This window comes from Neolamprologus multifasciatus, chromosome 3, assembly GCF_963576455.1.
Source record: "Neolamprologus multifasciatus chromosome 3, fNeoMul1.2, whole genome shotgun sequence".
Taxonomy (NCBI): domain Eukaryota; kingdom Metazoa; phylum Chordata; class Actinopteri; order Cichliformes; family Cichlidae; genus Neolamprologus; species Neolamprologus multifasciatus.
Window position 1 is genome coordinate 43,771,339 of NC_140441.1, and position 24,890 is coordinate 43,796,228.

General features: G+C 40.1%; 2 protein-coding genes across 6 annotated transcripts in view; both read left to right on the plus strand.

Moving 5' to 3' along the window:
* Positions 1 to 24,890, plus strand: part of LOC146523331 (uncharacterized) — a 265,722-nt gene that overhangs the window by 54,057 nt on the left and 186,775 nt on the right. The gene's annotated exons all lie outside the window — the stretch shown is intronic.
* The window catches only part of sorcs2 (sortilin-related VPS10 domain containing receptor 2), a 393,875-nt gene continuing 378,415 nt past the window's right edge, over positions 9,431 to 24,890 (plus strand). For all 5 annotated transcript variants that reach the window (XM_085154789.1, XM_085154790.1, XM_085154791.1 and 2 more), the window contains exon 1: positions 9,431 to 9,883. In XM_085154789.1, coding sequence (XP_085010915.1) covers positions 9,548 to 9,883 — 336 coding nt within the window. In that variant the 5' untranslated portion in view covers positions 9,431 to 9,547. The remainder of the gene's footprint in view (positions 9,884 to 24,890) is intronic.

Consider the following 24,890-nt stretch of genomic DNA (forward strand, 5'->3'; position numbering starts at 1 on the left):
TTTCCTGACTGTCCCTCAGACCGCTCAGGACCAGCACCCTCATAACTAAAGCTAAATTAGTACTGACTGTTATAAAAAACTAAATTTAAAAAATATCTCGATGATCAAAGTTTCAAAGGAGAGCAAAGTCTTCAGATCATCAACCAACAACTAATAACAGGCTAATGGTAATTTATGCTGTCTATAGGTCTGTAATGGCACAGCATTACCTACTGCTGATACTCCAAAAAGCAGGCTGTGTTTTCAGGATTTACCCTGAATAGAATAGAATCGCTCTTTATAGTCAATGTTCAGTGTTGGGAAGGTTACTTTTAAAATGTATTCCATTACAGATTACAGAATACATGCCCCAAAATGTACTCTGTAACGTATTCCGTTACGTTACTCAATGAGAGTAACGTACTCTGAATACTTTGGATTACTTAACATATTATCATGCATTTTACAACTACGTGAATGTACTATTGCTGTGATTTATTACTGTTACTGAAGGTCCGAGGCTCCGAACCGTAGTAAAGGGACCTCTAGCTAATACGGTGGGTTCCGTGTCAGGCTCGTAGCCGAAAAATAGCTTTACTTTGTTGTCTGGGTCAACTCTGCTAGCAAGAGACAGAGAGAGGCGTTGAAAGGCTGCTCCAACTGAACTTATTGTTTAGGAGGAAAACACAAACACGGTGTACAGTCGAGTCTTAATAGCTTACTTACAACTGGGCTCGTCAGGCTCTCTTCTTGGCTGCAGTGGTTATTATTATATTTACATGCTTCCAGCTCCCGTTTTTGCTCGATGACAACTCGTACTTTTCCTTTTTCTCCCTCCCTCGCTCACAGACACATAACATGTATGGCAGTCCATTCTCCCTGCAGCACGGACTACACTGCCTATGATGCTACATTCTTTAGAGCTATACCTGTAGCATTCTGCCTATTAGCTTAGCACAACAACAACAACAAAAAGGCCTCTCTCACCCAGGAAACACACAGAGAGAGAGCGTCACCCTGTAACCATGGCAACCGTAACGCTGCCACCTGGAACAACAGAACGTAGCTGTCAAACAAAACCCAAACAGTCCTGACCTGCCACAATATGAAACAGGGAAGTACCGCCGTGTAATCCATTTATTTCAACAAAGTAACTGTATTCTAAATACCACCTTTTTAAACGGTAACTGTAACGGAATACAGTTACTCATATTTTGTATTTTAAATACGTAACGGCGGTACATGTATTCCGTTACTCCCCAATACTGTCAATGTACAATGACACAATTTTGGTACTTTCCTGTGGGTAAAATATAAATAGTAGACAGCAAGAATAAATAACAAACAGGATAAATATATACAATCAAGAGATAAATATACAAAACGAGAGGAATATAGAGAAATAAGAGAAAGATGCACATTAGAGAACAAAATAGTTGCAAAGTTCTTGAAAGTAGTGTAAAGAAAAGACTTGGTCTGAATAGAGTGTGAGTGGCCTGAGTGATGCGGGTTACTCAGACCATGGCTCAGATTGGTGAGGTGGGTGGGCAGGGGTGGGGTGTGGGTTGATAGTGTTTTTTGACAGTTTGAATGGACCAGGGGAAGAAGCTGTTTGTGAGTCTGGAGGTGTGAGACCTGAATGACCTGATACTCTGACCAGAGAGCAGCGGATCAAACAGGTGGGCAGGGTGCAAGGTCACCTGTGGTGGCCTTGGTTTCCCTGAGACAGGAGGAGCTGACGGTGGCCTCCAGGGGTTGCAGAGGGAAACCAATTATTTTTTTGGGCACAGCCTTCCTGTTCTCAGTCGTGGCCCCTGTGTACCAAATACCCAGGCAGTAGGGGAGCACGCTCTCCACTGAGGAGCAGTAGAAGGTGAGCAGCAGCTACTGGTTCAGGTTATTCTTCCTCAGGGCATGGAGGAAGTGCAGCTGTTGGGCCTTCTTTACCTGGGTGTTGGTGTTGTTGGTCCACACGTGGAGATGTGGGTGCCCAGAAACCTGAAGATGGAGACAGATTTCACCCATTCACCCAGTAATGAGAAGAGAGTGGACCTGTCTGTGTCTCCTGAAAACCATTATGAGTTCTTTTGTTTTAAGGATGTTCAGTTAGCGAGTCAGACTGGTTGAGACCGCTTAGCGAGGAAGCCTTTGATCCAGGAGCAGGTGGCAGGGAGGATCCGAAGGAGGCCAGTTTGGTGGTGAGGATTACCACCAAACTGTCATTGTGATTAAGGTGTTGAACTGAGCTGTAGTCCACAAAGAGCATCCTCATGTAGCTCACTCTTTCTCCAGGTTGCTCAGCGATCTGTGAAACTTATGATCATGCTATTAATACCGTATTCATAGCTTAAAAATGTTGACCTTCTGTTCTCTTACCAACAAATAATTAGCCAACATACAGGCTATTGTGATTAGCACTGAAGGAGCAGTGTGCTGAATATGATAATTGACTAGGTTCCATTATTTTTCAAGAATTCATTCTGAAATTCACAACTGCCTTTTGCATATCCATGTTTTTGTGAAGCTTGGTTGTTTATATGCATTAGTAACTTAGTTACATTACTAGTTACTTCTATCAAAAGTAACTCAGTTACTTCAAGTTACGGTTACTTTCGAAGTAACTAGTTACTAGGGAAAGTAACTTTGGTTGTTAATGTGTTGCTTCCGTAACTGGATACCCAGCAAGATTGCCAGTCTTCTAGCTTGCTTACTTGCCACAAGTGCACTGTGCCACCTACCAATAGAAAGGAAAAAATAATGTGTATATTTCCACGAGAGAAATCCCACGCCTGGACCGTCGTTGACCGCCGCCATGATTCTAGCCTACACAGTTACCAGCTGTCAGCTACATAAAAAAAGGATCCTGGTGTTATCTGTCTCTCAGAAATAGTTCATAACTTCCCTTCAACTCATTCATGTCACCTAAAAGGTAAACCTGTTTCTCCATCACCTGTTCAGCTCTGATGATTCAGTAAGGACATCTCCTGGTTTCATCTTCATGTTTCTCTCTCACCACATAACCAAACCGATACAATGACCAGCAGCTTTTACGGCTGTGGCTCCAGCAAACATCAGCTGATGCTAGAAATTAATATTAAATAAATTCTAACAACAGTTGATCAAGCTTAAACGTGCTGCTGTTGTTTACCGCGACATCCGCTGGTTTCCTCTTTCTGGCGCAAAGTGGGCGATAAACAAACAAGAGAGAAAAGCCGATCAGCTGATCATTGATCAGTTTCATGATTGAAGTAGAAACAGGAGAGAGAGGAGAGAAGAAGAGGATAGAAGAAGCGGTAGCTGTGCAGAGTAAACACAGAATAACTCCACCTTTGTGTCTTTTTTTCCATTCTAGCTGAAGTACGGCACAAACAGTGTTCCTTTTCAGCTCAATGCGAAACACGTAATATTTTCTCTAAATACGAGACGATTCCGTTTTTTAGGGGACGGTTGGCAACTCTAATAATTAACCTTATGAACAAAATAAAGTTCAACATCAGTAACATCATAGCACCCACCCAGCTGTATAGAAACAGCTGGGTGGGTGCTATGGGCTAGCTAGTAGCATAACTGCTACCACCACTTGCTAATGTTAATGAATCTGTGGAAGTCACCACACGAAGTAACGAATAACGACCCTATCTAAATCCCAGTAACGATTAACGCTTCCTGATTTTGGCATAATAACTAGTTACCGTGCTTGTTACTACAATAATAATGTAGTTAGTCCCAACACTGTTTATATGTGATGAAAACATGTGGGCAGTGACATACTTAAACCCAAGTAGCCTTTGATCCATATCCACTATTAAAACAATATAACAGAATGTGAAAAATACCAAGAAGATTAAATAGAAGTTTAAAGTGATTTATTTTCAAGTAGTTGATGGACAGTGAAACTTTTTTCCTTTTGTTTTTCAAACAAACACCTTTATGGGAGGAACATTCTGGTTGTATATAATCATGCAACACAATGATTGAAATTATGATAAATAAAAGGAGCAACATTTTGAGTTTTTTGTAAAACAATAAGAAACTTTTTGCAATTATAAATGGAGAAAAAAATTCTGTTAAACTTTTTGAATAGAAGCTAAAATTCTTCCAGGAATACCAAAAAGTTTGCAGCACTGCCAATATTTTCATAAAATATAAATCTTTTTTCACCCACAAAATTTCAAAAGAGACCTTAAAATGTGTTCAAATAAAAACTCCTTCAATTTAAAATACACATAGACAGAATTTAAACAGCTGTAATGTGCTGGAGAATGCACAATCAGTAAAGACAAACTAAATTTAAGAGAAAGCATTTTTCATCCTTACATCTAATATTTTTCCCGCATTTTCTCCTAACCTCTTTAACTCCCAAACATAATTTGAGACACACGAGATTTTACTCCAAGGAGCCTCATATGTGGAATGTTTTTCTGGTTGATTTATGATTAAATATATTACAGTCTACAGTGAACAGAAGGAAATGTTAGTAATGAGAGTGAAATGTACAATTAGTTTTGCTTCTGTGCCTTCCTTAATTGCAATAAATTACAATGAAGTTAGACTGCAGATCCTCCGGGGCATGTGGAGAGCACAGCACAATGCAGACGCTGTCGAACCGCTGGCTCAAATTGCCATGATGTGAGTGAAAGGACCTAGTGCATCAAGCTGAGTTATCAGGGTAAGACCATATCACGTATCTGCTAAAAAGGCCAGAGACATCCCCTGGAAGGTGTTGAGTGTCAAAGTCTTTCAAAGTTCTCCTTCAGCCTTGTGAAACTAAAGCACATTAATCTTCATAACATCCAATTATCCATGAAAATTTCATGATGAACAAAGCTACATTCAGGAGCAGCTCAGGAGCATGCTAACAAGCTGGGCTTCTGCAGTCCAAGGTTCTCCTCCCCTTGAGCTGTCTCTGTGCTCAAATGATGCAAGACCTGCCTCACTAATCCATACTTCTCAGGCCGTGAAATATTTACCAAACTGGGTTTCCTAAGAGGTCACAGAGATGCTATTTGAAATTTCTATATGATTTTGCAGATGTTTAAAAGACAGCTCATATCAAGTATGTTTAAACTGTGACTATCTTATTTATGATCAGACTCTTAAAGTATCACATCACATTCTTTTTGGGGTCTCCTGTATATGTAAATCTTCAAAACTATAGAAAAAGGGATTTTCCTCATTGGATCTTTTATAACTTACAAAAAGAAAAACAAGGTATGGTTTACAAAAAATAAATCCTTGTGATTGACTGGTGTTATATCTTTGAAATACCTTGTTTGTTTTTCAGTATCTTTTTGGTGCTTATGTCTAACCAAGCTGACACTGGGTGAGAGTCAGGTTGAACCATGACAAGCTGCGAGTCGTAGCAAAACAACCAGCTCAAGGACTGTTCAGAACCTCCCCTCTGATGTGGACATCAGGTCAGTTGGAGGTGCAGTCGAAAGATTGCAGCGGTCCCAGATCAGATGTACACACTGGAACTCTTTCCCATGTTGCTGTCTGTGTTTATTGTGCTATAGTGTATTGATATCTGTGCATTCCTGTATTATCCTTTTGTGTTACACATTTCGATGTTTTTTTCCTCGCTACCTAGCCTGACCTGTCTCTCCAATGTGATGTTTGTGTATTGTATGTACGGTCGGCAAGGTCTGTCATGTCGGTTGTGGGCAAAAGACCTGCAACTGACAAATAAAGGCTATCTCATCATCATCTCATTAACCCAGTGAGTCTCAGTGCAGCGTCCACATGTTTTTGGCTTCTTAACTGGAATGTGCCTAAAAATCTTTAGAGAACCACTAAACTATTTTAACATTCATGTCACTGGACTGTGAGAGTACACCAGCGCATCTGAGAAATATCCAAGAAAATTCAAATTCCAGAGAGAAAGACCGTATATAAAACTTGATGCCGGTGATCCACCAGAGGAACACAAGGCCAGTTTCCCTATTGAATTCTGCACAAGCAGAAATCCTTTATGCAACCACAGTTGCACCCGGTAAACATAACCTTGTCTGTTTCCTCCTAAATCTAAACATCCCTGAGTCTCTGGTAAGAACAAGATATTGCTAGACATCTTACAAACATGAAGACACAATTACAGATAAAACATCTGAATAAGCAAGGATGCTTATACAGATTTATATCATGTATGCAAATCACACATGATACATGACACCAACTGTCATGTAGTTACAACTACATTTATAGTTGTAACTAAAGCCCAAAATTCATTAGCTTGTTGAACCACCTGTAGCAGTATTAACTCAAAGTAATTATTTTTGTAAAGGGTAAACAGACTGGTTCTTATATAATGCTTTTCTACTCTTAACAGTGCACTAAAAGCACTTTTACAACTTGCCTCATTCACACAAGCATTTTTTTCTACGCTTGTCCAATGCAAACCGCAGCAGATGGGGATCAAACCACCAACCTTCCAATTAGTAGGTGACCTGCTCTACCTTCTGAGCTACAGCCAGGAAGTAGAGCTGTGTGACTCTACCAGTCTCTTACAATTTGGGATTTTTGCAAATTCTCTGATTATTAACAGTCTGTTGGGACATCCACTGTTGGGAACACTGTGGCATTAACATGCACCCAAATGCACCAGGCCAGCAACCTGCCAAAAAAACCTGCTCCTTTATAGAGATTATCACACTTGCTGATGATCAGTTAATCAAGCGCATTTCATTAACAGCACTTGGCTGCTATTCACCATCTCAATTCCTATGGAAGCAGCAACAACTTCCAGTGTGGAAACAGGCTGTAGCTAGTTTTTCACAGGACTGCACAGAGTTCTGGGAAAACTTTCTTTCATATGACTATAAATATAAGATTATTGCTTATTAACAAAGCAATGGAAAAGACATGAAATGTGTAATAATTATGTATAAAGTGAATATTTGTTAAATTGTGTAGGAAAGCTTATATAAAGCGAATCAATTCTGTGTGTAACAATAAAACCAAAAATGTTAAAGGTCTGTTCTTAAAGAAAGTAAAGTGTCAGAACTGCTGTGAGGCAAAGCAGGGACCCAAGCGCAGGAATCCTTCAGTACCGCGAAAAGGTCCACAAGATCCCAATCCCAGGTGCAAGTGATTCCTCTCACAAGGCTGCTCTCCACTTCAGCTTACTCAGTATTTATAATTTTCTCGCCACTCTCTCTACATGTTCCTGTACACATGCAATACCATAAATTAATACCATAACCATATTTACACTGACAGTAGTCCTTCAACAATCCAGCACTGACTGAAGCTCAGCCACTCCCCTAAGTTGTGGCTCTTAACAAGATCAACACAGGTACATGATTGCCAGCAAGTATCCAGAACCAAAAGTTGGGAAATCTTCACTGAGTCCCCCTGCTACACAATAACCAACATACTCAGATACACATGCACACACAGAAACATACAAACTGGGATAGACGAGCAATAAGGTGGCTAATGTTGGTGGCTAATCTAAGCTTTACATCACTTGTACTTTCCCATGCTGTCAAGCTGATAGTGACATCACGGGTCTAGTCCAATCGTCTAGACCTTTAAATCTCACTGCACATTTGTCACTCTCGTGCAATCCACTTCTTCCCCATTACCATTTCTCACTTGTCACTCAGGCTCCATTCAAACTTCCATCGTCATCTCACCAGCGTCTAGACTCCAGGGAGTCTTGTCCTAATTCCAATCATGGGATTCTGTTCTGCTGTGATGGGCCATTGGAGTCTAATTGCCAAAAACTTCAAACTGAATTCTGTACATCAATAAATCACATTAAATTCCCTCTAATTATCGCTACTTATTGAACTTTTTTTGTTTTTGTAATATAATCATATTTACTGCTCCTGCTGTCTCTATGCTCTCCTATTCTTTCTTGTCTTTCCACGCACCCCACAACCAGTCACAGAAGATGACTTCCCCTCCGTTAGCATCTTTCTGATTAGGACATTTTACTGTTAAAATTGAGTTCTTGTTCCCCACTGTTGCCAAGTGCTTGCTGCTAGATTATCCTATCCCTGAGGTTCTGTTTTTAATATTGTTGGGCCTTTGCTTCACAATATTTAGCAACTTGAGATTCTTTCAACACTTTCAACACGCAAACTGGACTTTCCCTCCTTGTGGCATCTATCATATGAAAGAGACTTTGACAAATGACAGATATTTTTAAATAGCAAGGATTGATATTGGATGCTTTACAATTACAGGTGAACGCCCCCTTTGATCATGGAAAGCCTGATTTGAAGGAAGAAATCCACAGGCAAAACTGATATTCAACGGAGTTTCATTTTTATATACCTAGAGCCGCAAACCAGTAGACCCAGGGTTTTATAGGCCCACAGTTTTGTAAAGAAATTGGGACGGTAATTCTCATGAACTGTCGCAACATAAAAGCCCTGAAACTATAATCACTCTCAAAATGTTCCATGTTTTCCGCATCACATCAATCTGAAATGGCAGTTACTAAGGTTACCGCAGTTAAACCCTTCAGTTTTAAAAGCAAACCCTGAGACTAATAAAGACATGTTAAGCTATAGATTTTGTACAGTGTTTTTATGGATTTAACTCTATGATGAGCAAAAATAATACCTGCTATATTAGAAAAACATGCCAAAGGTGAACTCTTGTTTACATATAACCCCAAATACTCCAAAACCACAGAGTCATAGTTTAATTCAGCCTCCAAGTGTAATTGGATACGAGAACAGATGCAGGGAGTGGAGCTATTACTTTGTGAGATCAAATGTGAACTCTGACCCTTTGGCCAGCTGGCAACCAATACACAGAGGGACGGATGTCACGCATGCTTTTTTTTTAAGGTCATCTTATTGTTTCTATCAGTTAAATTAAAGAAAAAGTTAAGTTAAAGAAATAAATATAAATTAGAACGTATGACCAACTCATTCAACCCCGTTCACTTTATCTGACACAAAGTTACTAAACATGTCCATGGTACTCATAAATATAACAAATAGAATAAAACAGATAAGCAATAAGCAACTAAATCTAACTCAGAAAATGTCAGCGTGTATGTAAGTTTAATACATAAATGTATTTTCAGCATATTTCCCACCCGAACATAAAAGCTATAGACTCAACAGTGGTTAAGCATGTTACTAAGTGACCATCAGGAGTTGCTGATTATCAGTCTATGCCCTGACATCAGCAGATAAAGTCGCGAAGACTAAACCACTGCACCACTACGTCAGTTGTGGATCACTGTGACACTGATCACGGTCGAATTCAGTGTGAAACCAACAAGAAACACACAATGTTGTTAACAATAACGGCAGTGATTTTAGGCAGTGCTGCCGTCATGTTGGAACTCTTTATTTAGATGGATGGAGTGATGCGAGCTCAGTACAGCTGCAGGACAGCAGATGGCACCGCTGCATCGTCCTGTGGTTCGTACTTGAGACTCGTCCACGTTGTTCTCACTGTCTGACTTCGCTCCAGTTCCCCTCCCTCTATCCCTCCCTCACTCTCTCTTCCTCGGTTTACAGTATACACCTATCTATCTCCCACAAGCATCAGCAGTCTCTTCATCAGTCTCCGCGTTACGGGCGCTAGTACGGCGTAAAGCATGGCACCTCTCCGTCCCGAAGAACCGGGTTCAGCCGCTGCGTACCTCTGCGTCTTTCTGTTGACCGTCTCGGCCTGGATGGCACTACCGGGACCCGTGCGCTGTGGCAGCGTGGCTTTAAACCGGCGAGGCTGGGAGGATCGCACGTTTGACTTGAACGGCGGAGAAAGAGGCTTCCTGCCGGGCCAGAAAGCAGTCGGGGCGGGGAGCACACCCCGCTTCAGAAGAGCCCTGTCCTGGGATAAACAAATGTCCCTGCTCAGCAGCTCGTTCGTGCTCAAAGGGGATGCGACCCACAACCAGGCGATGGTCCACTGGACAGGAGAGAACAGCAGCGTAAGTAGCCTCTCTCCTCATCCTGTCCCGTCTCGAGCCACTGGTTCATGCACCATCCCTATAGCCCCTTCTTTGTCACCTTCCACCATCCGTCACTCCAGCGTCAGCGCACATCACTAAAAACAAGTTATTGTTCTCGCAGTAGGCTGCTGCTGCTGCGGCTGCTGCAGACTCACACTGCGCGCCTCTCAGGGAGGAGAGGCACGGTGTGGTTTTTATGCACCCAGGTGGTCCACCTGGAGGCGCCGTGGATGTTTAAAGGCTCCGGGCTTTGTTGAAGCATCGGGACTTTTTAATGGCTTCGTGCGGGGGGTGGGGGTGGCTCAGGGTCACGAACATCTTGTTATTGTCTGTTTATTCTGCTCAGAGAAAGTCAAACATTCATAATGGAACGTATTATTACCGGATTCCTTTCTATGAACTCCCTTTTTTTTCGTACGTAACGTAATTGAAGTAAAAGGAAGAAATGGCTCATTTTAATTTGGGGCAGAGGCCAACCGGATGGGAGGCGGTTTAATGTTCACTTAGTGCCCCGGGTCCCCTGACCCCAATTTGAATTACAACCTCCCGTGCCATTGTGTACCGCGACATTAGGAAGTCCAAGGACGCACCGAGAGCACGGAGCCAGTGTGGAGACAAGGGGTGCGCGATAAACAGACAGCTGGGTACTTGATTTAGTTACATGAAGCCATGACTGAAATATTGATGGAGCCTTTTATTCATGAATTTTGCAGTGGCTTGTTTATTTGTGGTTTGGAACCCAGTTTGGCTTAAATGAAAATGGATGTCTTAGTCTAGGCAACTTTTTTACGCCTTCACTGCCACTGTGGGTTTAAATAAAGCACATGTAGGGCAGATTTCAGACATTTGTGGCATATATATGATATAGATCCCTTTGACAGCATTTAACAATGCTGTCAGAGGGATCAAAACAGCAAAACCCATAGCCTACATAGACATGTTTTAGATTATCTGTGTTGTGGGTGAAACAGCCCAAAGTATGATACAGCTATTCTAAGAACATACTGTGTTTTTTCTTAGCCTTCACTTTAATCACAGCAGCTACACTAAACAAGAGTAGTCTTTGTGATGTATATTGACAGAGGCTGGGTGGCGGGGTGGAAAATGGTGTCTGGTGGGGACATCACTTGGAATGAGAGCCTTTTTGTCAGACTATCACATTAAATGTGTCCCTAGAAGTAGCTGTAACCACTCCTGGGGGTGGAAAAATAATGTGCAGTAGGAATTTCCTGAACTTTCATAACAAATTGATTGCTAAATAACATAATGTAACAAATGTAGGATTATGGAGGCTAAGGAGAATTTAAAGGTGATGCAGGCAGCTCTGCTTGTTGGTGGGTAGAAATGCAAGTAGAATTTAAGGTCAGTGCCAGTAGCTGGAGCTCTTGAAAGCACAGTATACTGGTGTTTGCTGTGGGAGAGAGATGGAATGATGATTTGAATGCAAGTGTCCTAAATTTTTAAGTAGTATTTTTAAGTAGTTTAATCTATACTTTGTCTACAGCTATGTGTTGTTGTTGTTGTTTTTTTAAACTTTTCTAAAGGATTACTTGTGGAAACCAAGTCTAAGCCTTAAGCTTCCATATGGGTTTTTCCAGTTACTGTGTTCGGCTAAATTCAGCCTACAATGATGTTTTTCTGTTCTTTTTTTTTTTAGCAGGTTGAAAATGGTTGGTTTTAAATGGTTTCTATAAAAATTCTGCTTGTGAGAACTGCTTTTGATGTGAAGTTTTTATTCTAATTGGAAAGGATGAACTAACACGCTAGGCTTGATTTCATTGGGAATTTTAGCACTAATTAGCTTAACTTAATGGTGGCATTAAAGCAGCTAGATGTCACTCTTTTGCCAAGATTATCAAAGCCCTGATAAATAATATATATGATAATTAATATTTTTTTTTTAAATCTTTTTTTTCTAAAATCAATAACACAACAAATCAAAGCAAAAATAAATTAATTTATTCAGACAACAGTACATTTTACTGATTCTTTAGTAAATATAGTTCTTAATTTCCGTTTGAGATCAGAGTCTGGTTTGAAATAATGAATGTGCTAAAACAAACAGTCCAAAATCACTATTGAGAGCAACTCGCCACAAATCAGTAATGACTTGTGGGATTATACTACTTTGGCATTTAAGACGGGGCATTTAAGTAATAAAAAATTGACATTCTCCCAGTGGACTCAAGCCTATCTTGCAATGAACTTCCTGTCTTCATCTCTTCTTCTTCTTCTTTTTTTTAATCGAGGCAATGTATCCTCGGGGATCTTAGCGCTCAGACTCTGCCAGCCATTGGAACTCCAAGTTTGACTTATCTTCAATTAACTTGGTGTGGGTATGTACTCTGAAAGGTCGATGAGACTGAGTTCATCCCAGCCTAATAAACACAGAAAAATGGTGCCATTCAATTTCCCTAAGGCTGACATTTATGAACAGCAAGCAGATTGATGGAAGGGAAAAATGAATTTCTGCCTCTCTTCATGTTTCATGATGTCATTTTTGCATCTTTGATGTTCCAAATGTAATTCCTTGATGAAACGGTCAGGGGTGCAGAAGACTTCAATCTTGAAGATGGCTTGTCAGAGATGTAATAGAGACCACCTAGCAGTTAAAAAAAGGATAACATGCACACCTTCCTTTAGTTATTCAGGCTAATTATTGCAGGTAATGTGTATATGCTGTTCTGGGCCCCGTCAACTTCTGGCCAGACTACAAAGTGTTTTTTAGACTTATTCAGGTACCTTTATAGTAAAAGTGCTGTCATTAAAAATAGTTTGCTCTGTGTACTCTCTTCTGTCCCCGTGGCAACTGTCACTTTACTTGGGCAATCCTTGATTGGTCAATTGATGGCTTAAAGCATAAAAGAGCCTTCCCTCAGGCTACCGAGGTGTCTTTGAAGAACAGAGAACACAGTTATATGTGTGTGAGAGGCTGCTTTAGAACAACAGAGCAGTGAGGAGAGGTGGAATTTAGATCCAGACAGAATCAGTGCAGCAGTAAAAATTATTTTCAGTCCAAGTTCTACCTAATTGGTATTTAATAATCCAAAACGGAACATGTTAAAGGTCACAGCTCCTTGAAAATATTCATGAATCACAAAAGACTGAGAAGATAAAATAATACCAAAATAAAGAAATAAATGAACCACTACTACTTAGCTGATTATCCAGTGTATTATATGTCTGCATCTCCCATTAAGTAAATACAGTGTACAAGTGTAGTTTTTTACCTGTTTACTGACACATACATGTATTCCAATTATAGTTATATATAGGGATGGGTACCGGTAAATGTTTTTTTCCTGAGATGTGATACGCTTTAGATTCTAGCCAATCATTTTACGTTTCCGAGGATAGTAGGCGGGTCCAGGTACGTACGTTCTTTTAGAGCAGAGCTACAGATTAAAAATGCCCAAGGCGAAGCGGTCAAAAGTCTGGCTGTACTTCACAGCAAAATATGCAAGCTCAGCAGCCTGCAACAAGTGCTTTAAGCTGATACTGTGACACTGTGCAAAGGAGGTAACTCCTCAAATCCGATGAAACACCTGGCGATGCATAGTGTTTTTTTAAAAGCAGAGAAATGCGCCGTATTTGATAGCTTGCTGCGAGACCTCACACCAAGCACATCTACTGCGGGTGTGGTGCCTGTTATCGGACCCGGAGTTAGCAACATCCCCCAAAAACCCGAAGAGGAGAGTCCTGGCCCCTAGCCCTGCCAGTGTAGCAGAAATGATGAGGATGATGATGGCAGCAGCAGCCGTTCTTCTCTGCGTGAGTCGCTTAATGTTGTTCGTGTGTAATTTACGTTGAGTAGGCTAACCACGTTATTAAATGAATGCATGTAAGGTGAACTAGCAAACATCATCATAGCTACATGCGGCTGTCTTCTTGTTTGATGGCAGATACTCCCTTCACCCTGGCCAAAAAGGCTAAAATGACCAAAGAAAAAGTGGAAAACAGTTAAACATGAGAGGTTTTTGGACAAAGTTTGTGTTTTTTTCATTGTTTAAGTACTGCTTCCAGCCAAGAGTGATACCATATATGCCCCATAGCTGCAGAAAAGGCTAACATTGTTATCTTTTTTACAAAAAAACAGCTGAACATGAGGTTTTTGGACCAATTTTGTGTTCTCCATTCTTTAAGCACCGTTTAAGCACCGGCACCGTTTCAAAAGTACTGGTTTGGCACCGGTATCGGATAAAACCTAAACGATACCCATCCCTAGTTATATAACAGACTTGGATATAATGTGTAAAATGCGAGCTTTCATTTGAGGATATGGTAAACGGCCTGTACTTGTATAGCACTTTACTTAGTCCCTAAGGACTCCAAAGCCTTCACACTACATTCAGTCATTCACCCATTCACACACTGGTGATGGCAAGCTACACAGTAGCCACAGCTGCCCTGGGGCGCACTGACAGAGGCGAGGCTGCCGGACACTGGCGCCACTGGGCCCTCTGACCACCACCAGTAGGTAACAGGTGAAGTGTCTTGCCCAAGGACACAACGCCTGAGACTGTCCGATCCCGAGCTCGAACTGGCAACCTCCCGATTACAAGACAAACTGCCAACTCTTGAGCGACGCTTGCCCACATTCAAATTGGAGGAAGGGTTTAGGAGTTCCTCTTTATTTTAGTTCAACCTACTAAAATAAAGCTTAAAGTCTTCACTTCAACTGCATCTGAGTTGTTTCATTTAAAATTCATAGTGCTAATGTACAGAATCAAGATTAGAAAAAAGTTCAAAAAGTTCACTGTCCAAATATTTATGGACCTAACTGTATGAAAGAGAAAACAAAGCTTGTTATATCGCACACTTTCAGGTTGATTGAATTATTTTATCTGCACTAACATTGAGTTATTTCTCAATGTTAAAATTGTAACCATTGTGACGAAATTCTTAATTGCTTTTCATGGAAATCAAGTTGTTATTAATGATAAGAAAACTCTCCCCTTTCCAGTATACAAGAGAACTCACCAAATTATTTGCAATGGCACCACATACATTTATTTACCCAGTGACTGATTGTATTTTTCCCAAATACTGCTCACATTCAGAGAAATATTAAAAGAAAAGTATAAATAAATATAATAGTAGTTGTTGTATGGATGTGGAGTGATTGCTATATGACACTACTAATGATGTATAGTCCATTAAATTGCTTTAGTTCTTCCATAACCTGAAAATGAGACAGCATGTAACTCATGATATTGATCAAGTTGAAAAATGTACTAAATTAATAATATGTTTTAACCAAAAAGACTTCAGACTAACAATAAAGATCACAGATACATCAGGAAAGTGTTTGCCTCATAGGTTAAGGTATCTGAATTTTATACAACTGAAGTTCTTCTAGAAGCCAGAGGATCTGCTCCCTGTGGATTATTAAAAGAATGCAGGTTTAGGGAAGCTCTGAACTGGAGTCACTTTGGATGGAGTGATTATACCAGACTTCTGAATGATGGAAACCTCCGTTATTGAAAGCACTCTCTTTATGATTCTCTCTCTCGGCTCTCTCTCCTTGACTTGCTGACTCGCCTCGGGGAATTCTGTGTTTATTTCTCTCCCTTTATTTCTAGGTCCTCTCTGTGGTGATGTGAAGCATTAATGTCTACATGTGTGTCCCTGATGTGCGGATCTGTCCTGGCTGGGAAACAGCCCTCAATATTTAGTGGAGTTTCTCTATAAATTTTTTGTGGATTGATTGTTTTGTGGCAATAACATCGGCGTGTCAGTCGTCACACTGCTTTTAAATTTGCAAGCCTATGTGTGCTGTTGTTGATTTTTTTATTTTTATTTATACAGCTCCAAATCACAGCAACAGTCACCTCAAGGCATTTTATATTGTAAGGTAGACCCTACAATAATACATAAAGAAAAAAACTCCAGCAATCATATGACCCCCATGGTCATGCGGTGATTAGCACTGTTGATTTGTAGCAATAAACTTGTAGGTTCAATTCTGCCATTTGTCCTGGGTGGACTATGTGGGCTTTGCCTGCACTCCCCTGTATACGTTGGTACCCCAGCTTCCTCCCACAGCTTGCAGTTAGTAGGGTTAGGTAAACTGGTGATTCGAAGTTGCTCTTAAGTTTAAATGGTTGTCGGTTTCTCTATGCTAATCTGTGACTGACTGGAAAGCTGTCCACAATGTACGTATGGAACAATTTGGACAGTGTTGGGGAGTAATGGAATACATGTACCAGCTTTATGTATTTAAGATACAAAATATGAGTAACTGTATTCCATTACAGTCACTGTTTAAAAAGGTGGTATTCAGAATACAGTTACTTTGTTGAAATAAATTGATTGCACGGCGGTCTTTTCCTGTTTCGTATGTTAGGCTGTGCTCTCTCTATTTTTGGTAATTCCACGCCGAGGCTCTAATGCCTTTGTCTCAATCTCACGGCCCATGTCACTTCTACTTGCAGCCCGCATAATGACATGAAAAAATATTTTTACAAATGATTTATGCTACGTCCACACGTACCCGGGTATTTTTGAAAAGGCAGATGCGTTTGCACCTTTCGTCCACACGTAAACGGCGTTTTTGGTCACTGAAAATGGAGATTTTTAAAAAACTCCGGCCAGGGTGGATATTTTTGAAAACTCCATTTTTGCATTTACGTGTGGACGAGAAAAACGGAGAAAACGGAGAAAACGCAGCGTCAAAGGTGTGCGCGTTTTTTGACGTCACACTGTGCGCCACGTTATTGTCTCAGTGAAATGAATTTCTACAATACTGTTACTGTTAATTGTACTCTCTGCAGTGTTTAAATGCGTACATATACACACACAGTTACTGTCCCTCCACACATATGACTCGGTTCTGCTTCTATGCTCCAGCTTTGTTTACTGTTTCCCACCGAGGCTTCTAGACTTCTGATTGGCCAACATTTCTGCACGGTTAGGAATATATCGCCACCTGCTGCTTTGGCATGTTCCTAGCAGCGTTTTCCTTCATTTCTGCATTTACGTGTGGACGGGATTATTTTTTAAAACGAAAATGGAAAATCTCAGTTTTCAAAAATACCCGTGTACGTGTGGACATAGCATGTATATGAAGGCAATGGGCAGAGTGTTACAGGCATAGCCCTAAAGAATGTAGCCTCAGCAACGGTAGCTGGAAGCATGTAAATATAATAATAACCACTGCAGCCAAAAAGAGTGCCTGACAAGCCAAGTTGTAAGTAAGCTATAAAGAATGGACTGTACACTGTGTTCATGTTTTCCAATAAGTTCAGTTGAAGTAGCCTTTCAACGTCTCTCTCTGTCTCTCGGTAGCAAAGTTGACCCAGACAAAATAAAGCTAGTTTTCGGCTACAAGCATGACACGGAACCCGACTTATTAGCCAGAGATCCCTTTACTATGGTTCGGAGCCGCGGACCTGTTTTATATACGCGCGGAATAGTTTGCTATACGAGATCGCTGCAAAAAGTGCAGCCTTACCTAATGTCCACCCTCCTTCTGTTACTCATTTTATATTAAGATTTAAAAATCTAGTTGGTATTGGTATGGCGAGTAACCTTCAGTAATGTAATAAAGCACAGAGCAATAGTACATTCATGTAGTTGTAAAAAGCACGATGATATATTAAGTAATCCAAAGTATTCAGAATACGTTACTCTCATTTAGTAACGTAAAGGAAAACGTCACAAAATACATTTTGGGGCATCTGTAGTGGAATGCATTTTAAAAGTAACCTTCCCAACACTGAATTTGGATGCAAGCCACATTACTAACTAGGGGTGCAACCAAATAATTTCTTATATAGAATATCAGTCAGATTTTGACTCAAAGTGACTGAGTGGAAATCTGTCACAATCTATTTAATTACATTTTACATTCCTCTGCCCAAAGCTGATGTACCACTTTCAGTAGCATGACTAAAAGCTATTTTCAGCTGCTTCCTTGTCACAAGGGTCCCACAGCAGTTGGTGCTGCATGTTTGAATTGGCACAGTTCTACACCAGATGCCCTTCCCAAAGCAAACCCAAAGGGGGATTTGTACCTCTGGCTGGAATTGAACCGGCAACCGTAGCGAATATGTAGTAGCACAACTAAAAGTCCTAATGTCAACCTAAAGATGGCTCTAGATCAGGAGTCAAATTTAAGTCTAAGTGATGCACAGCTCCCCAAAGTGAGAAGCTTATAGCAGTGAATAGCTGTTTCCACTTACCTCTGTTATGCTCCTTGTCATTGCACATAGAATAACCACCTAAGTATACTCATCCTTCTTTTCACCCTTTTCAGTCTATTCCTCAATTGATAGTATTAATGTCAATGTTATCGTCCACATTAACTGTTGTCTTTGCGTTGCATATTACAGAATATTAGGTAATACCACCTTTAACACACCCTCCCCATTGGATACCTTGCTGACACCATCTTCAGATTGCACGCATCATTTCAGTCAGTTGGGTCCGGGGATTATCTGTCTGCTGCATACGTCTTATCTAAACATCACATTGGTTGAATTTAAATAGAGTATTTAGAGGGAGCCGGTTTCATAATAAGGTTGCTTTCCTTTATTTGCATGCAAAATCATGGCTCATGCAGGTGTGTACACATAGACACACACACGTCCAAGCTGTAACAATACGTGGCCATATTCTTAACATGCACGTGCACACACACATTTGGGTCTCTTGGGTCCTGACTTAATGTGAAAGGCATTTGTTCACGCTTCACATACTGAACAGACAGGTTATTTGGCCCCTGGTCGTTCTGCGGTGGAAAATTGTTTGCACATGTGAGGAGAGCCTTTCTCGTCATTTATCTTGTCTGTCCTCATTGGTCCTGCTTAAAAAGATACTCCAAACCCCAGACTGTAAATCATCAGAGCTGTTTGCTCACTTCTCCTCTGTCTATGTTTAAAATGAATCCCACACTGTCTCCAAATTATAAAGTGCACTATCACCACAACACGCTTGCCAACCCGCAAGGCCTTCAGGACACATCTAAGCATGTCACAGTGTCACTCCACAGTATTGAATGGCTCCGGGCTTCATTGTCAATTGATGCTTGCTGTGCATAATGCTACTGTAAGGGTTTGGACGATATATCTCTGTCATCTTGTGTCATCCCAGGACTGCTTTAAAATATTAAATGTTCCAAAAGCTATACTTTGAATTACAAAAAGTCTAAGCCACTTTTGCAGAATAATAATGTTAGTTCAATATTTTCTTAGTGGATTATGACCAGAATTTCTTTGGGATATCCAGCTATATTCCAGCATGCAAAACACGGGAATTGTCTGTGACTACACTATTATTGTTTCATACTAATTCCATCTACAACATGACAGTTGACATTTTGATGATTTATGTTCTTTATCATGAAAATAGATTGCTATTGTGACCAAATCCATTAATCACAGTGAGATTATAATTTTTCAGAATTCCCTTCAGAAGTTGACTGAGGTACTTCATTACTCTTGATGCCAGTGGAGATCTTTATATTGGTGAAATAAAGATTTTTATACTAAGTGAAAATACATGATATGACAAACATTCTACGTAAACCTGCCTTTTTGTTACTTTCTGAATATTATAGCCATTTAAGTGGTTGAAGTCAAAAACATACCAACATAAATAATGACACTTAAACCAGTGTCAGGTTTAGCTACTCACAACCACATCACTTAAATCTAATCTGGCTATCTAACACTGCAGGATGGTGATAGTCCTGAGTTTGAAGCACGATGTGCATATATCTATTGGCACAATTAACACAGACTACAAGTGCAAGTTAATTATCTGAAAAATAAAAGCACAGCAGACCATCAAGCTCATTGTTCAATAAGATCTTTATCCGAAGCCTTCATCAGTGTTGGCACATGGCTGCTCTTTGCCACTCGGCGGTAGGTAGTGTTTGCCAGTTCGATGCTATGGTTGACTTGCTAACGAGACCTTGGAAAAGTACATGAGGCAGCATGCTACTGTAGTGTTACTGTCTAATTAAGTGTTCAGTGACACCAGGCAGATGCTGGTTGCCCAGGAGCTAAATAAAAGCATCGAATCACCTTTGAGTTGGAGTCTATTCTGAGGCTGCTGGCGTCAGTGCTCACAGACTGCTTGCTCTGTATGTGAGGTGCATTGTTATACAAATTCTCTTTTCCTGTATGCTCTTTAACTCGTTTTCTGGCTGGAAACCTTCAAAGACTTTTAAAGTTATTAAAGATGTGTGTTTACTTGTATATTTGTACATGCAATGGATCAGAGGGATACTGGTTACCAGAGCGGCTACCAAAACAGCAAGTTGGCAAACTGGAGGACACAAGAAAGCCCCTCGTCTGCTTGAACATTCAAATTTTCAGCCCTTTGTTACGGTGCAAAAATATTCTCAGCATGTGTTCATTGTTTTTCCAGATTTGTCCCTGTAAACAGAGGGCTTTCTTTTCTGCTTCATCCCCCTGTTGTTTTGTGCTACTCTCAACGTCTTCTGCAGCTCGGCTGTCATGGTCGAAAGTTCCTGTTCGTGTTGCCCTGGTAACCCACATTGGAATCCTGTCAGGGTCTTCCAGTGGTTTGGTTCCTGATATGAATTTAGAAAGGCCCCTCACCATGCACGTCTCTGAGGTCCTGCATTTTTTATGTAGAGCTCTGGCATAAATATATGCCAGTCATATTGAGATTGTCAGGTGAAACCCTTGTACCTCCAAGCGTGAACTTTTCCGTAACAAAGGAATGTGACCTTTGGCTTTGTGGAAACCATCGTATTGGAGTCTGACAATATTTGTTAGTCTTTGTCTCAGCCAAGTCAGATATCTGGACGACCAGCATGAAATTTCCCATTTTTGGATTCATGGTTCTCTTTGCGTGATTTCATTATTTCATTAAGTTTAGTGGTCTGCTGACCTCTCTCACAATTAGGACAAACACCATATTAGATCAAGATTCATTACCAAAGACTTCATGGGACTAAACCTTTGTATTCACAGTGTCCAGAGGATAAATGCTTTCATGATAAATTAGATTTATCATGAAAGCATTTAGAGTAGATTGCACAGAGCACAAGCATGTTCCCCACTGGATGCTTTATTGAGCACTTTGCGCACTTTTACTGTCACTTGGTTACTGGTTACTTAGGCAAAAATATAAGTGTTACACACAGTGTTATAAAGCAGATAAAGTTCACAAATATGAATTTTATTTGTGTCCCAAGGACAGCCACTTACATATACTGTATCATATTATATTATATTATATTCATTGGCCTCTTCATGAGTGTTATCCTTTTGGGTGTAAATTAAAAAAACTGTCAACAGATTATTGAAAATGAACTCTTAAAAAGACCAGTTAACTTTTCACACAGTTTTTATGGAAATTACAATGCATAGATATATAACGCTTGCTGTATTTTTGTAGGTTTGTTGTATGTTGTGTGCGTGAAGGGTGGTGGGAAATGTCTGCCTGCCTCCAGCCACTGGAGGACTAGTGGGAAAGCTCTCCCTATAGTGCCCCTCTGAGAATTGTGAAATGCAGTCCAGCAGGGTTTCTCCAGTATTTTGCGTTCACAGTAACACACTTAGAGATTGGATCTTCTTTCCTTTGTGCCAAGCCTTTGCCTTTCTATCAGCCCCCCTCAGAATCTGAATCCCACCTCTCCCTGTGGACCGGGTTTATTTTCATTTTCTTTTGTAAGCCAATTGTGCAACAACAGCATGAAGCTTTTCACGCAAGCCAGGCATCAAGAAGAATTGTCCTTGTCTTGGGTGGCAATTGCTGAAGGCAAGTACAAAAATACATAGTAAATGCTCAAAGTTTAAAACTTTACCATTATGTTTGATTTTTATTTATTAATTTTTTTAAGTTCAAGGTTTTTTTTGCACCTTACCTCGGAGTCCACTAGAAATCTTACAAAAAAAAAGAAAAAATGAATTCCCCAGTCTGAGACTTGGATGCCATGTCATTTGCTAGTGTTGATGGGGGTTTGTCCACTGTGTTTCATGTGGACAAACCACATGAAACACAGTGGACAACCACATGAAACACAGGCGATGCAGCCATCTACAAGAAGAATTTAGGGTGTGTCATACTTCCATATGCTGACAAATGAAGTGGAAGCAGAGAAACACTCAACTTGGGCTTCAGTGACGCCTTAGTTGTGCCACAAGCTGATTGCCTCCACATCTATGGAACACCAGGACTGATGTAATGAATTAATTAAATACGTCTCTGAAAACATCTGAGCACTTCTGCTCAGATGTTTTAACTTTTGCAAAGAAGCTCTATCTTGACTAGGGATGGGTACCGGTATCCGGTGCCATGATGGCACCGGTTCTGACATAAACGGTAGTAACCAGACCGAAAAGCAGCGCACATTTCGGTGCTTTATTTCGGTGCTTTTTTTTTCCTGAGATGTGATACACTTTGAATTCTAGCCAATCATTTTACGTTTCCGGGGATAGTAGGCGGGTCCAGGTACGTACGTTCTTTTAGAGCAGAGCTACAGATTAAAAATGCCCAAGGCGAAGCGGTCAAAAGTCTTGCTGTACTTCACAGCAAAAGATGCAAACTCAGCAGCCTGCAACAAGTGCTTTAAGGTGATACTGTGGAAAGGAGGTAACACCTGAAATCCGATGAAACACCTGGCGACGCATAGCGTTTTTTTTAAAAGCCGAAAAATGCGCCGTATTTGATAGCTTGCTGCGAGACCTCACACCGAGCGCATCTACTGCAGGTGTGGTGCCTGTTATCGGACGAAGAGTTAGCAACATCCCCCAAAAAGCTGAAGAGTAGAGTCCTGGCCCCTAGCCCTGCCAGTGTAGCAGAAATGATGAGGATGATGATGGCAGCAGCAGCCGTTCTTCTCTGCGTGAGTAGCTTAATGTTGTTCGTGTATAATTTACGTTGAGTAGGGCTAACCATGTTATTACATTAATGCATGTAAGGTGAACTAGCAAACACCATCATAGCTACATGCGGCTGTCTTCTTGTTTGATGGCAGATACTCCCTTCACCCTGGCCAAAAAGGCTAAAATGACCAAATAAAAAGTGGGAAACAGTTAAACATGAGAGGTTTTTGGATAAAGTTTTTGTTTTTTACATTGTTAAAGCACTGCTTCCAGCCAAGAGTGATACCATATATGCCCTATAGCTGTAGAAAAGGCTAACATTGTTATCTTTTTACAAAAAAAACAGCTGAACATGAGAGGTTTTTGGACCAATTTTGTGTTCTCCATTCTTTAAGCACCGGTTCGAGCACCGTTTAAGCACCGGCACCGTTTCAAAAGTACCGGTTTGGCACCGGTATCAGATAAAACCTAAACGATACCCATCCCTAATCTTGACAAACCAACCAGATATCTGAAGATTAAACCACTACATTCTCGGCTAAAAAATATTAAAAGTGTATTTGTTGACACAAACAGGGTTTTTCAAAGTACAGTTCTGTTAGTTTCCACATGCTGGTTGTTGGTGTGCAGAAACACCTTCTAAAAACAATGGCCACCAGGCCGAAGTAATGGTTTTGACTCGATCAGCGTTAACCCCGCCCCCTGAGTTTGATGGGTGAGGTTGACAGATAAAAGTGTGCCAAAATGAATTAATTAAATACACCATTAAATAATTATTTAAATGTGTCAATAATTAATTAAAATGTGAAATAAATAAATAATGAATTAAATGTGTCAAAAATATTTATTTAATTGTTTATTTCCCATTTTAATTCATTATTTCCAATTTTATTTAATTATTGCCACATAATTAATTATTTAATGGTGTATTTAATTAATTCATTATGTCAGTCCTGGGATTCCATACACGTCATGCTGCACTAATGTCAATATAAAGTTTGTGTATTGCACATTTCATTCCATGTAAACTTAATGTGCTTATCAAAAGAAATAAAAACATAATTATTTTTAAATGAATTGGGGTTTTTAACGAATGATCTTAGGCTTTCTGATTTTCATGAGCTATAGCCATAATCATCAAAATTACAAATTAAATCACATTATAAATGTAATTATAAATGTAATTACATTTACAAAAACAGTCTAAAATATTTGAATTTATGTGTAATGAATACAGAATATATGAAAATATACTTAATTCAAATAAATTATAACTTCTTGACAATATTTAGGTTTTTTTAAATACACTAGTCTTGCCTGGGTAATGTGGATTCATCTACTTATATTTAATTGTTTAGGATCCTCATGAAAGTTTTCTCCTTCATTTTTACAGGCTCTATGAGGCCCAGTCATGCACTCCTTCCGGCTAATATTCACTCAGACTTTCCTTGAAGCGAATCAAGTTAATTAGCAGTTAATTCGATTTTTCACACCCTTTCCTTTTACTTAAAACAGCATTAATTAAAGGTTCTCTGGTAATTCCTTGTGGGTGAACGACATACTTTTCAAACTGGGAATTCTGAGGATTCTCTAAAATGCTCTTTTTATCATTGTGAGAATCTGTGTAAATGGATTTCAGAAAATTGCAAGGGAGTTTCTTCAGGTTTACATCCAAGGAACCCAATTTTGCGTTTTTAGAGAAATTATTTTATGTAGTTTCATAGTTTTCCTGCTTTCCTGATTGGGTGAAAATTTACCTTAATGCAGGTTTGAACTCAAATCTGTATGCAATTCAAAGCAACCTTGCCTCCCATGTTCAGGAGTGATGTTCTCTCTAGCTGTGCTCGCACACTGACACACACCTACACACAAGTCGATTTGAAGCAGTAAAAACAGGAATTATCCATGTGTTGATGGACATGAAACTTGCCAGTAATAATTCTCTTTCCCTGGGAAAAAAAAAAAAGTGGGCTGAATGTTTGTGACTCATGTTGATAGCAATTAGCACACCGGTGTATCATGGGAGGTGTGGTGTTGGTGGCGAGCATGTGTGGGAGGAAAGGAAATGAAAGAAGGGAAAAAAGGAGAACAGGCAACCAGTAACTGTGCACTGAGGCTTCTTTTATCTAAACTCTGCATACTCCTCGGTTGGTTTTTAACAAATGTGCTGTCAAAAACGGTGG